This window comes from Theropithecus gelada, chromosome 2 (genome assembly GCF_003255815.1).
Source record: "Theropithecus gelada isolate Dixy chromosome 2, Tgel_1.0, whole genome shotgun sequence".
Taxonomy (NCBI): domain Eukaryota; kingdom Metazoa; phylum Chordata; class Mammalia; order Primates; family Cercopithecidae; genus Theropithecus; species Theropithecus gelada.
Genome location: NC_037669.1, coordinates 160,331,297 through 160,346,352, shown reverse-complemented (window position 1 = coordinate 160,346,352; position 15,056 = coordinate 160,331,297). Strand labels below are relative to the sequence as shown.

Below are 15,056 nucleotides of genomic sequence, written 5' to 3'. Positions count from 1 at the left end.
GCTTCCTTTTAAAAAATTCTTTTTTCTCTTATCTCTTCTGATTGTGTATTTTCAAATAGCCTATCTTCAAGCTCACTAATTCTTTCTTCTGCTTGATCAATTCTGATGCCTTATATAGTATGTCATTTGCATTTTTCAACTCCAGAATTTCTGCTTGATTTCTTACAATTATTTCTATCTCTTTGTTAAATTTATTGGACAGGCTTCTGAATTCCTTCTCTGTGTTATCTTAAATTTCATCAAGTTTCCTCAAAATAACTATTTTGAATTCTCTATCTGAAAGGTCACATAACTCTTTTGTTCCAGGATTGGTCTCTGGTGCCTTATTTACTTTGTTTTTCGAGGGCATGTTTTTGTGGATGGTCTTGATGCTTGTAGATGTTCACCAGTATATCTGGATATTGAAGATTTTTATATTTATTGTAGTCTTTGCAGTCTGGCCTTGTTCATACTCATCCTTCTTGGGAAGGCTTTCCAGGTATTCAAAGGGATTTGGGTGTCATGGTCTCTTTTTGTCACTGTGACTGTATCTGCATTAGGGGGCATCCCAAGCTCAGTGATGCTGGGCTTTTTCAGACTTGTAGAGGTACAGTGGTGGTCTTGGATAAGATCTGGAAGAATTCCCTGGATTACCAGGTGGAAACCCTTCTCCTCTTCCTTTACTTTCTCCCAAACAAATGGAGTCTCTCTGTAATGAGCTGCCTGGAGTTGAAGGTGAGGTGACACGAGCACCCTTGTGGCTGCCATCACTGGACTGCACTGGGTCAGATGTGAAGCCAGCATAGTACTGACTCTCACCCAAGGCCTAGGGTACCCACTGCTTGGCTACCACGTATGTTCACACAAGGCTGTAGTACTCTACAATCAGATGGCAAAGTCAGCCAGGCTGTGTCCTTCCCTTCAGGATAGTGAGTTGCTCCCAATCCCAGGCAGGTCCAGAAATGCCATATGGGAGCCAGGGCTTGGAGTTGGAAACCTTAGGACTCCACCTCGTGCTCTATTCTACTGTGTTTGAGCTAGTACCCAAGCCATAAGACAAAATTTTCCCACTCTTCCCTCCCCTTTCCACAAGCAGAGGAGCCTCTTCGTTGGCCACCACCAAGCTGGGACCACAGCAAGTACTGCCTGCCTACCACCAACATTCACTCAAGGCCCAAGTATTCATTAGTCAGCTTGTGGTGAATGCTGCCAGTCCTAGGACTCTCTCTTCAGGGAAGTGGACTCCTCTCTTACCCAAAGCAGGTCCAGAAATGCTATCCAAGAGCCAAAGCCTTTAATCGGGGACCCCCAAGAGCCCAACTGCTGCTCTACCTCACTGTGGCTGAGCCGGTACCTAAGTTGCAAAACGAAGTCCCCTTTCCTTGTCACTGTCCTTTGCTCAAGCAGAAAGAATCTCCCCCAATAGCCACCATAGCTGGGAATGCACTGCATCACATCTAAACCACCATGTCTCTGTGTTTCATCCAAGCCCCATGACGAGTACAGCCCGGCTACAATTGCTGATTATTCGGGACCCAAGAGATTTTTAGTCAGAAGGTAATGAATCCTGCTTCCCTTCAAGGCAGTAGGCTTCCTTCTGGTCTGGGGTTTGTCTAGAAATGTCAGCTGGGAGCTAGGGCCTGGAATGGGGACCTCAGGACTCTGCATGGCACCCTATTCTATTGTGGCTGAGATGGTATCCAAGTTGCAAGACAAAGTTCTATTTACACTTTCCTCTCCTCTCCTCGAGTGGGAGGAAGGAGTGTCTCCTGGAGCTGTGTGCTGCACTGCCTAGGGTGTGGGGCACACATTCCTTGGTGATGCATGCACCTGAGGGGTGGTGCAGGTATTCCCTTGGTGACTTTGGCTGGTGTCTGACTAGGTTGCATGCCCCCTAAGCCCACTGGCTATGAGTCCAGCAGAGCACCAGTACTTGCCCAGAAATTGCAGTAGTTTTGGCTTAGACTGCCTTTCAAGTTTATTTAGGACCCCAGAGCCCTTCAGCTTGCAGTGGCAAGGCCTGCCAGAACTCAGGTTTCCACTCCTGGGATGAGTGATCCCCTCTGGCTAGGACTGGTTTAAATTCTTCCTCTATGGGCACAGGATGAGTTATGCCCAGTATTGCTTTCTGCTGTGATGGGGCAGCACTAAGTTCCAGTGCAAGCTCCCATAATCACTGCACTCTCTTCCCCAAGCACACAGTTGCTCTATCTGCACCATGCAGCCACTGCCAAGGGGATGAGGGAGGAGTGGTATCAGCAATTCAAGACTGTCTTTCCTATCCTCTTCAGTGTCTCTTTCAATGATATGATGTTAAAACCAAGTACTGTGGTCATTCACCTGATGTTTGGTTCTTATGAAGTTGCTTTGTGTGTGTGTGTGTGGAGAGTTGTTTAATTTGGTCTTCCTATGGGAAGGATGATTAGAGGATGATTAGTGGAGGCTTCTATTTGGCCATCTTGCTCCACTTCCCTCAAAAGAAGTTTGTTTCACCTAAGGAAACTTAATGGGTGAAAGACCTCTTTTGGTGGTGGTGATGAGATGTCACTCAGGGCAACTGTACTAGCTGTACCTCAATTTATTCTTCAGGGATTAAGTTCCAAAGAATTACATTGTTCTATAGCATGCAATAGACATACTATTTATATTTAACAGCATTTATATGTTTATTCTTTTATTAAGCACATTTTATTAGATATCAACTTTGTATCAGATGATATCCACAACTAGCCCATCCAAGACTATTTAATTTTTGTCTACCATAACAATGACATGAAACATTCCCTTAACAACACCTGCAACTCTGTCACTTCAGGAAACTGGATTTCCAAAGTGATGTTGTGGGGACATAGCAACCACACCATCACCTTATGAAAGTCGTGGGGGTTTCTTCTTTTTTTACCCTGCAACTGCTATGCAAGCATAACTGGGTCTTCTCTCAGCTCCAAGTCATTCAGCACAAGTATATCACTTCCTTCTTATCAATGTACTTCACTCCTACAAAATCCCTCTTGAACTGGCTTACAAGTAAAATAAAATGAAAAATGGAGATCGTGGTTAGTTGTTGAATGTGTGTGTGGTAGTGGGCAGTAGGGCATAGGGCAATAAGAGATAAAGTTGGAGCCACTTGGAGAAAGAAGAGGAAGAGTAAGAAGGAGATACAGCTAGACTAAGTGACTGCTAGGAAAGGTCAGGTGTTCATGTGGTAGGACTGACATCAGTCCAATGTATGTACTTTCCCTGGGGAGGAAGATTGACTTCCCAAATTACCATGAAGCTCAGCGTCAACCTCAATTGAAACCTCAGCACCACCCTTTGCTAGCTGTTAGATCTGGGTAAGTGACTTAACCTCCTTAAAGTTCAGTTTCTTCAACTGTAAAATGGGGTCATCATCATCATCATCATCATGTATAAGGAATTTTTGTGAGAAATAAAATTATGCATGTAAATAACAGTCTAATTCTTGGCACCTAGACATCCAAATAACCTCATTAAATGTTAGCTAGTATTTATACTTCTATTATGAATAAGTTGCTAATTGTCGGTTTTGAAAGTTAACAATAGAAATTGGGGTTAGAGAGGTTCTTTTGACAACTAAATTAAGGATTAAAAGTGAAAATAAAAGCTGAAAATGGCAGAATCTTCTTGAGGACATTGAAGATTTCAGGTCTGAGTGTATATCTATAGACATTAAGAAATAAAAGGAGGCCAGGTGCGGTGGCTCATGCCTGTAATCCCAGCACTTTGGGAGGCTGAGGCGGGTGGATCACGAGGTCAGGAGTTCAAGACCAGCCTGGCCAAGATGCTGAAACCCTGTCTCTATTAAAAACACAAAAATTAGCTGGGCATGGTGGCAGGTACCTGTAATCCCAGCTACTCAGGAGGCTGAGGCAGAGAACTGTTTGAAGCGGGGAGGCGGAGGTTGCAGTGAGCTGAGATTGCACCACTACACTCTAGCCTGGGTGACACAGTGAGACTCCATCTCAAAAAAAAAAAAAAAAAAAGAAATAAAAGGAGTTTCTCAAAACAGGTCAATTTATCATCTTAGGAGATAAGATGGCATAGCTGAAGATGACTCTTCTTACCTCAGTTCGGTGCACCAGCTGCTGAGTTGCATCATCATTCATACGAAAAATTTCTAGAAATGGGTCAGATTTACTGAAGAAATCCTAAAACAGATAAACATCAATGAGTTGTTGTTTTTCCTCCTGCATGTGATCTAGTCCTGATCAATCAGGAATATTTAATCAATATTAGTAGGAAAACCCTCTTGATTTTCTATTGTTTATATGTGGAAGGGAGGCCATGTTTGTCCTCTCTTCCTGCTCAATTCTACCCAAACTCTCTTCTCTTTACCTGTGATGATGTGCCTCACCCTTTCTTCCTTTGTTCCTCATCCCCGTGATCCACCCTTGGCTAGAATTAATTGCATCCAAAAACTAAGTTCTTTGTAAAGTCAGTACTTGATTAGTTGAAATTCAAGGTATTCTTCAAACATCAATTCAAATTCCAGTTCTTTGAAAATCACTGTACCTGTTGTCTTAAACAGGTTCATTATAGTTATTTTAATGCCTATGTAATGACTACAATGTCTGGATCACCTATAGGTCTGTTTTTATTGTCTCTTTCTTGGTTCCACCTCTTGGTATGCTTGTTAATTTTTTATTAAATAGTAGACAATGTGTAATGAAGATTATGAAGGTTTTTACATGAGTCTTTAGCTTCTAGCAAGTGATTATAATGGGAGAAGTCTCCCGAATCCAATTAGGATTAAGCTATTTAGAGGCTGAGTTTCTTCAAATGTCTTTAAGGCCCCAATCTATTTCTGATTCCCTTTACTCCTTGGGTATAGTCCTTAAAGGACCCTAACTGAAAACCTGTGTTCACGAGGGGTGTTCTTCCTTGACAAGTCTTCAATGCCAATTTTTATTTGTGAGAGCCTCAAATGCTCCGTTTATTTTCATAATTTCTTAGCTCTAGGGTTTTGTTCAGTTTCTCTCTATGCTGCTTTTGCTAATTAGTGAATGCCTTGAGATGATAAGCCACTCAGACTGTTGGACTACTTCTCTTCTCTAATGCATCTATGAGTCTCTATCCCTTGCTCTCTCAATAGCCCTGAACTTCAGTTTTTCTCCCCAGTCCCATGAGACCACCAAAAGCTCTGCTCAGTTTCTGTTTCTTAGTAGCTATTTTTTTAAAACTAGGCTTCCCAGCCTTTCTATCTACACTATTTTAGGAATCAGCCTTGAGGAATTCTCTTGAGTGGAAAATCTGCACAGAATGTCTTAAGCACCTCCCTGGGTTTCTCTTCTGTCCAGTTTCTTGGCCCCTCAAATCTACACTGCCTCAGGACTCTCAAATACATGTCTCTTGTGTCTTTTCTAGTGTTTATATTTGTTTTTAGTGAGAGAATGATGTAAAATAAATAAATGCTTCATTGTTGGAAATGGAACCTATCTCTATCTCTTTTAAAAACTTGATTTTTACCCCCAGTAGATTATAAATTCTCAAAGAGGAGAAGCTTTATTTTCCTTCACATTTCTACTATTTCCCCAGCATTTTCCATAGTGTCTAGATTTTAGTAGTATATACTGCTTATTGAATGAATGAATAAATATATAAATAAGTGAATGGATACTTGGTATAGAATAGGAGGCTGTCTGAACAAAAACCTTATTCCTCACCATCACACTTTTATTATGATTTCACCAGGTAATTTTTTTCCAGAAATCTAGACTTTAGCAAAGTAGAATTAAATCCATATTTGCCTTAAAAGTCATTTATTATTCCTAAAAGTTGAGCAAACCAGAGTCAAACTCATTATTTTCCTTCATTTGGTCTCTACTTCTAAATTTTTCCTTACTATCAATGTCTTTACCAGTCATCCTAGTCTTCAGCTCAGCAAAACATTTGTAGGACATATACTGATCACAGAGTTTTGTGCTTGATGTTGAGATATAAGGACAGATAGAACCTGATCTCTGTCTTCCAAAGTACCATCTAGGTTGTTGGTAAGAAAAGTATACAAATAAATATAACCCACAGCTAGGTATAAATGAGTAAATGAGTGAATGAATTAATGAATGAAGGTACAAGGAGTATTGAGGGAAGAGAGGGAAGTTGATGAATTTTTAACAGACGTAGAGGAGGATACCCCAAGTAATTTAATGAGACTATAGCCTAAGGAAGCATAGGGGAGGAATTGGAGACAATGCTGGCAAAGTTGGCCCCATGAAGTGAAGGGCCTTAAATGCTCATGTGAAGTCTTTGCACTGGCCTGGAGAGGCAGCGGGAATTATTGAAGGATTTTAAGTGGAAAAGTAATATAGTTGGCTCTGCAGTGAAGAATGTCAGTCTAGAAACTTTGTAGGATATCTTAGAAAGAGGAGATGAGAAGTGTAAATAACTATCTTCCCCTGTGTTTTCCTTCCCATGCAGCCAGGAACCAAACACCATGCTTCACAACACCCAGAGTCTGGAACATCCCCTACTACTCTATTTCTGAAGGTATCAGATTGCCACAGCCTTCATCTTGTCAGAATGGTGGTTTTTGTCATAATCTTGCCCTTCAAACATTGCCTCTCCCCCGAAATGGCCCATTCCTCTCTCAGACGCACTTCTAGCTGATTCCCACCTCTATGCATTTACTTAAGACGTTTGTCCCTTAGGCTGGTTTCTGTTTCTACATGCATCTTAAAAAATCAAAACCTCCCTCTCTTCTCCCTCTCCCTATGGATGTGGGCTACAGTAGCTTGTTCCTATGTGCCCCTGGGCTCCTCTTGTAGCTTCATGCTTTGCCTCTTTAAATAGATCGTTGGTCCCTCGGGGGATGTTTTTATGATTCATACTTTAAAACTGCTAACCACAATGTAAGAACTTTCTTATTTTTCCCTCTTTACTGTTAATTTAAAACTTTTGTTACCATCACTTTTATTTAAAAATGAAAAATATAGAAAACAGATGACAAAAATAAAAAGAAGGAAAAAAGAACCCATAATTGAACCCATAATTCCATAACCATCAATAGAATTTTGGCAAGTCTGTTTCTAGACTCTTCATAGACTTTTCTTTCTTTCTTTTAAAAAAATTTGCAAGCATGATCTATATACAACTTAGTGCCCTATTTCTTTTGCTTGTTGTATGTTTATTTTACATGTTATATATTACAATGCTTTTTCTATTGTATTTCACATTCTTTTTAAATACCATGAATGAATTAGGCATGAAGTTATTGTCAGGAGGGCATACTAAAAAGTCAATGAAAGAAAGGTCAGGTATGGCCTCTGTCTTCAGGTAGCTGAAAATCTATATGCAGCATACTGGCTTTAGCACTGCTTTCAAATCTCAACTCTACCACGTATAATCTGAATAACTGTGGACAAAATATTTAATTTCTCCAAGGCTTAGTTTGCCATTCATAATGGAAGGAGTATCACCCTTTGCCTGATAGTGACATAGGAGAATTAGAGGAGCTGGTGCATGGCAAGTGTTGAGTCCAGTGCCTGGTACATGGTGAGGACTGAAAAAATGTTAGCTGCAAAAATCCCCAACAAAATAGTAGCAACCCAAATCCAGTGGCACAACAACATTTAAGCCATTACAATCAAGTATGCTTTATTCCTGGGAAGCAAGGTTGGTTCAACATACACATATCAAAAACCATATGATCATTTCAATAGATGTAGAAAAAAGGTTTTGAGAAAATCCAAATCCCTTCATGATAAAAACCCTCAACAAACTAGGCAGTGAAGGAACATACCTGAAAACAATAAGAGCCATCTATGACAAACCCACAGCCAACATCATACTGAATGGGAGTAGCTGGAAGCATTCTGCTTAAGAGCAGAAACAAGACAAACATGTTGACTCTCACCATTCCTGTTCAATATAGTACTAAAAGTCCTCACCAGAGCACTCAGGCATGAGAAAGAAATAAAAGACATCCAAATAGAAAAAGAAGTCAAACTGTCTGTCTTTGTTGATGATATAATTCTATATCTAGAAAACCGTAAAGACTATGGCGAAAGACTCCTAGAACTGATATTCAGCAAAGTTTCAGAATACAAAGTCAATGTGCAAAAATCAGTAGCATTTCTATGCAAAGTGAGAGCTCCATCAAGAACACAATCCCATTTATAATAGCTAGAAAAACTGAAATGCCTATGAATACATCTAACCAAAGAGGTAAAAGATCTCTACAAGGAGAACTACAAAACACTGGTGAAAGAAGTCATAGATGACACAAACAAATGGAAAAGCATTCCATGCTTATGAATCAGAAGAATCAATATTGTTAAAATGGCCATACTGCCAAAAGCAATCTATAGATTCAATGCTACTTTTATCAAACTATAAACATAGTTTTTCACAGAATTAGAAAACGCTATTGTAAAATTCATATAGAACAAGAAAAAGCCTGAATCACCAAAGTATTCCTAAGCCAAAAGAACAGCCAGAGGCATCACATTACCCAACTTCAAACTATACTATAAGGCTACAATAACCAAAGAAGCATGGTACTGGGACAAAAACAGACACATAAGACCAGTGGAACAGGATAGAGAATCCAGAAATAAAGCCACATACCTATAGCCATCTCTTCTTTGACAAAGTTGACAAAAATAAGAAATGAAGAAAGGACTCCCTATTCAATAAATAATGCTGGGATAACTGGCTAGCAATATGTAGAAGAATGAAACTGGACCCTTACATTTCACCATATACAAAAATTAATTCAAGATTGAATAAAGCTTTAAACGTAAGACCTCAAATTATATAAATCCTAGAAGAGAACATATGAAATATCATTCTGGATGTTGGCCTTGGCAAAGAATTTATGTAAGTCCTCAAAAGCAACAAAAACAAATTGCAACAAAAAATATTGACAAGTGGGACCTAATTAAACTAAAGAGCCTCTGCACAGTTAGAAAAAAAGCTATTAACAAAAACAAGTGGTCAATAGAGTGGGAGAAAATATTATCAAACTATTCCTCTGGCAAAGATCTAATATTCAGAATCTATAAGGAACTTAAACAATTCAATAATCAAAAATAAACAAATAAAGAACCCTGTTAAAAATTGGGCAAAGGACATGAGCAGACACTTCTCAAAAGACAACCTGCAAGTGGTCAACATACATATGAAAAAATGCCCAATGTCACTGATTGTGAGAGAAATGCCAATCAAAACCACAATGAGATACCATCTCACACCAGTCAGAATACCTATTACTAAAACGTTAAAAAATAACAGATGTTGGTGAGGCTATGGGGAAAAGGAAACACTTATATACTGTTTGTGGGAACGTAAATTAGTTCAGTCACTGTGGAAAGCAGTTTGGAGATTTCTTAAAGAACTTAAAACAGAACTACCATTCAACTCAGCCATCCTATTACTGGTATATACCCAAAGGAAAAGAAATCATTTTGCCAAAAAGACACATGCACTCGTATGTTCATCAAAGCACTATTTATAATAGCAAAGGCATATAATCAATCTAGGTGCCAATCAACAGTGAATTGAATAAAGAAAATTTGGCACTTATATACCATAGAATACTACACAGCCATAAAACAAAATAATGTTTTCTGTAACACACTGGATGCAGCTGAAGGCCATTATCCTAAGGGAATTAGCACAGCAACAGAAAATCAAATACCACATGTTCTCACTTCTGAGAGCTAAACATTGGGTACACATGGACATAAAGATGGGAACAGTGGACAATGGTGACTACTGGAGCAGTGAGAGAGGGAAGGGAGCAAGGGCTGAAAAACTACCTATTGGGTCCTATGCTTACTACCTGGGTAATGAGAACAATTATACTCCAAACCTCAGTGTCATGCAATATACTCATGTAACAAACCTGCACCTGTAGCCCCTGAATCTGAAATGAAAGTTGAAATATTAAAAAAAGTTGGCTGCTATGATGATTATCAATAGAAGAAAAAAATTCATGAAGGCATTTTGTAAAAAACTATACAAATATCAGAGATGATTACTATTAAGAAGGCATCTGATTCATGGAAATGAAATAATCCATACGCTCCTCAAAATCTCAGGTGTACATTCAGAAATTCACAGCTTCAAAACAACAATTCTGGGTCTAATTGTGTGGTCACTTTAACTTGGAATTTTCAGCTTTTTAAACTTATTATTAGCACTAAGATGGCCATTGGGACAGTTCAGTTCAATAAAGATGAATGAATTGACTGTTTTACTGAAGTTGTGCTGTGGTAAAATTCTTTAATAACACAGAGACCATATTATTCTGCTTTTTTAGTTCAATATAAAAGAAATTTAGCTAAGTGAGAGGGTGATAGGCAATTAGGAATCAGTGCATATCCATGACAGTGATCTTGAAAATGAAATATTGGACCTAGAATAAATTATCTGAAAGATGCAGGCATATCCAGGCTGTATAGCTTACTAATTTTGTGACTCTGGGAAATGTCTGATCTGAGTATGCTTTATCTGTAAAATGGAAATAAAGATACTAACTTTTGGGAATATGCTTATGAGTTTGGGAGATAATGTAAGTTAGACACCTGATACTTGGTACACAATAGATGCTCAATAATTATAATTTTCTATCATTAATGCAGAACAGATTACAGTTTCAAGCAGGCATACTTAAACATAGTAAAATCACATCACAGCAGGTAGAGATTTTACATTGTTTTAGAGTGGGGGTCAGCAAACTATGGCACATGAGCCAAATCCAGCTGTTTGTTTTTGTGAATAAAGTTTTATTGGAACACTGCCACACTCATTCATTTTTGTATTGTCTATGGTTGTTTTCATGCTTCAAAGGCAGAGTTGAGTAGTGGGGACAGAGATCATGCATTCTGCAAAACCTAAAATATTTATCATCTAGCCCTTTATTAACAAGTCTGCCAACCTCTACTTTAGAGACAGATTTGTTTACTTATATTGCACCCCATCAAACTAGCATCATGGGAACACGGAAAATGCAGTCTATAATGATTACTACCACATATGTGGAGACCACCAGTGTGGGAATTAGTTCCAATGCACTAATATGAGTACTTTCTCGAGAATGGGAAGAGAATGAATGATTTGTCAGCTGGAATGTTCTAAAGTGATTATTACATTTCTGCCTCTACTTACTTGTTAGATTAATTGCCAACTAGTTGCTAATGTAACAAATGTGCTTTACGAGTAAGAAAGTCCCTTTCTCTACTAAGTGAATTGCATTAACATTAGATAAATAAGTTATTTATCACAAACCTAAGCTATTTTATGTACTCGCTGTCATTGAAGAGTGAGGAGGTGATTGCTAGTCTGTTGAAAGACAAGTTAAAAATGGCTATTTCTGTCAAAAAGAATGGTGCATTTCTCTGTCACTGTGGTTTGCAAAAGTACTTAGTGCTTTTCCATATACCCTATAACAGGGGTTCTCACACTTCTGGTCTTAAGACCCCTTTACATTCTTAAAAATTATTGGGGATCCCAAAGAGCTTTTGTTTTGTTGTATGTATTAATATTTGCCATATTATAAAGCTGTTAAATTGTTAAAATATTTGTTACATTGTTTAAAAAAATAAGAAAATAAACCTACATCATAACAAAAATAGTATTTTAATGGAAAAAATTATTATAATTATGTTTTCCAAACTTAAAAAATAGTGAGAATGGTATTAGTTTACATTTTTGCAAACCAATTTAATGATTAGCTTAATAGAATGCAGCAGAATCCTCATATTTATGCTGTTGTGATATTAGGCATCATGTAGCCTCTGGAAAACTCCACTTTACATGTATGAGAGGATGAGAGTGAATAAATAAAATTATGTCTTAGCATTATTATGAAAATGGCATTGACTTCATGGGTTCCCCTGCAAAGGTATTGGGACCATGCATCTCACTTGGAGGACTGCTGCCTGACCTCCCCTCTTACCTCCCCTCTTCCTGGCTTCCTACTTCCCTGAAACACCTGAAAACATTTCCAAGTCTTCCATATTCTGAGACCAAACACCTATTATTCATTAACTCTCTGCTCCAAAAGACTTAGATTTTGTCAGGCAATCTGACTGAGTCCCTCTCTTGCACTGATTTTTGTGTGTGTGTGCCTATGTGGCTTTCAGTAAGTCATATCACATCTCTGAACCTCAGATTTTTCACCTATAAAATAAGGCAGTTGGATTAGACAGTGGCTTTCTACCTAAAGTATGTGGACTCCTGGGGGCTACCAGGGTTACTGCCAAGAGACTGGAGATCCAGGCATCCTACAACCACTGTCTGAATTGGATATAGCATATTTTTCCTATATATTCATACTTCAGTTTTTAAATGTATGTAGAAACTAGTTACTTTCATGATATTCATTAACACAATAAAAAATTAGGAGCATTATTTATTTTATAGTGACTTTTAGTCATACAATAAGTTTAACTAGATACAGTAAGTTTTAACTGCTAACATGTAGGTAGTTATAAAATTGTTTAACGCTAAAAGCTAGAAAAGGGTCCTCCTTGAGAGCATCTGGGAACTATTTTTCCAGCTGTGACATGAAATAATTGTATTATTTTATTCTATTTCTATCATAAAAATTTTGTGATAGATTGCATTTTGTAAACATGACCACCGCAAGTTCATAGTCCACATGCTTTTTCTACAGTATGATTTTGCCACTGCCCTAACACGATGTGGAGTCCTAGAATCTGGACTGGCCTCATGACTCGCTTGCAACCAAAAGAATGCAGCAGAAGTGAATGACGCATGACTTCCAAGGTCAGGAAGGGGTAAGAAAAGGCTATGGAGTGTCTCCCTTATTCTCTTGAGATGCTCTTTCTGGAAGAAGCCAGATACTCTAAAGGAAGTGTGACTACTCCAGGACCACCATGTGGGCACTCTGGTAGACTGTTCGAGCTAAGCCTAGCCATTCAGCCATCTCATGTGCCAGGCACGTGAGTAGAGCTAGTGTAGACCCTCCAGACAAGCTCATCCACCAGCCGAGTACCACTGATTGGCTTGCATCAACATCACAGACAGCAGAACTGCTCAATTGAACCCTGATTGAATTTCTGACCCTCAAAATCATTAGCTATAATGGAATAGTTCTTCATTTACGTTGCTAGATTTGAGGTGGTTTACCATGCAGCAGTAGAAAACCAGAGCAGTAGTATTGTGTCTTTGGGTAAATCATCATACCTTGCTGAGCCCTCATTTCCTGAAGAGGTTGTGTGAAATAATCTTTATGGTATCATCTTACTCCTCCATTTTACAACTTTGCCCTCTTTCCATCCGAGGCGACCATTTACCTTGAGTCCAAACTGGAGCAAAGACCTCTTGATTTGTTTTCTGAGTTACTAAGGATCTGGACAAGATACAGCCACATTATGAAGGAACTGGGGTCTCCAGCACTGGGGCAATGAGGCTCAGCAATGACCAGGGCCCTGGACAATCAGTACGGCCAATGGTGGGAATAGCCATTTAGAGCCATTTTAAGTGCTGTGGGTGGCTCTTTCAGTTCTATGAGCAAGTGTTCATTTGATTAAACAGAAACTGCTCAAACACTTCAAACCCAACTGGTCCAACAAACCTCCAAACCCCCTTTTACTGTAACATAAATCAGATGACAAATTAGAGGCACTCAAGAGCCTACTAAATGTAGAGAAACCATTATAAGCCATTAAGCAAGTAACTTAAAACTGCTATACACTGACCCAATGGCTTATAATAGCACCAGGGAAGATACTACAAAGTTTTGTGAGTTCTTCTGAAATCTGGGGAGATGATGAAGGAGAAGGAGCATAACAGTTGTGAAAAGGTGAAGTTAAAAGCTTGCTCCCAACTGACATCAATACACACTGCAGTTCCCAGCACCTAGTTCATGCTAATGTTAAAAATGTAGCAGTCTGTGATGGTTTCACATAAGCTATTCAAGACACTTTTAAAATCCAAATATAATTAGTTTATAAAGATAAAGTATTTCCTGATGTCCCCAGGTAGAATAAGTTGGCCTTACCAGGACACACTATTATATATCACTTACCACATTCTATTATGGATATAGTATTACTATACCATTTGTTTTTTAGATGTATGTTTTACTTCAGTGATGAATTCCAGGTTGCAGATGTGAGAGTGGAATGCCTATTTTTGATATATCTTTTTTTCCCACCACCTCATGCATAACAAGCACCCAAAAAAGGTTAGGAAAATGAATGATGGATGAGTGAACAAATTAACAAATAAAAGAGTGAATGAGTGAATGCATAAATGGGCTGAGTATTAATACCCAATAAATAGGAATTGCACAAATGAATAAATGTGATACCACATGAAAAGCTCTTAAACCTGTACTTGGCAAACACAGGTGCTTAATAAATGTCATTTTTCTTCCGTTTTGCATCTTCTCCTCTCCCTTAGAACGTCCCTAGAAATGGGGTTAAATCATATTTACCTGTGCACATCTCACCTGTGGCATTTGGAAAGTCTTAGTGTCATAGAATTGTCCTGTTTTAATTATAGTCCCTTCCCCTTCTCATAAATCGCTTCTTAATGTGAGGGAAACCTTACTTTGTAGACCTCTCTGAATTTTTGGATCTGTTTGATAATGTGGGTGGAAAGGGAAAAATAGCTGCAGGGAGAAATCTGATTAAACTGTGTGCTAGCTTTATTACTTCCTTCAATAAGGCTAATGCCAAACACTTTACCTTGTCATCCAATTTCCGTGCATTGAATGCAAGCTCAACATAGTCGTCATTGCCAGATAATTCTTCAGCAATCACCTAAAGGAAAAAAGCACACATCAGCTGCAGTAGAGGGTGAACTCCTTAGCTCCAGAACCCATGAGCAAATTTAGTTCCTGTTTGGTTCAAAACTCAACAAAGACAAATGTTGGGCAAGGAGTTTTTCCACAACCCTAGTGACTATAGCATGGCAATTCTAGGCATTCAACGGAACTCCCTGGAATAGACTATGGTGAATAACTAGACGCCATTTATGCTGAGCATGAGAACATAAGAGGTGGGACCCAAGCTGGAGGAAGAAATAGAAGAGCAGTTTGGAAGAGTTTCTTTCTTTGAAAGTCACATGGCATTGGATAGTAT

The 15,056-nt window shown here is 38.7% G+C and overlaps 1 protein-coding gene across 3 annotated transcripts in view; it reads right to left on the bottom strand.

Annotated features, from left to right (window-relative positions):
* CPNE4 (copine 4) overlaps positions 1-15,056 on the bottom strand; it is a 513,456-nt gene that overhangs the window by 146,645 nt on the left and 351,755 nt on the right. For all 3 annotated transcript variants that reach the window (XM_025377527.1, XM_025377525.1, XM_025377526.1), the window contains 2 exons: positions 14,661-14,735; positions 4,065-4,148 (listed from right to left, as the gene is read on the bottom strand). In XM_025377527.1, the coding sequence (XP_025233312.1) occupies positions 4,065-4,148; positions 14,661-14,735 (159 nt within the window). The remainder of the gene's footprint in view (positions 1-4,064; positions 4,149-14,660; positions 14,736-15,056) is intronic.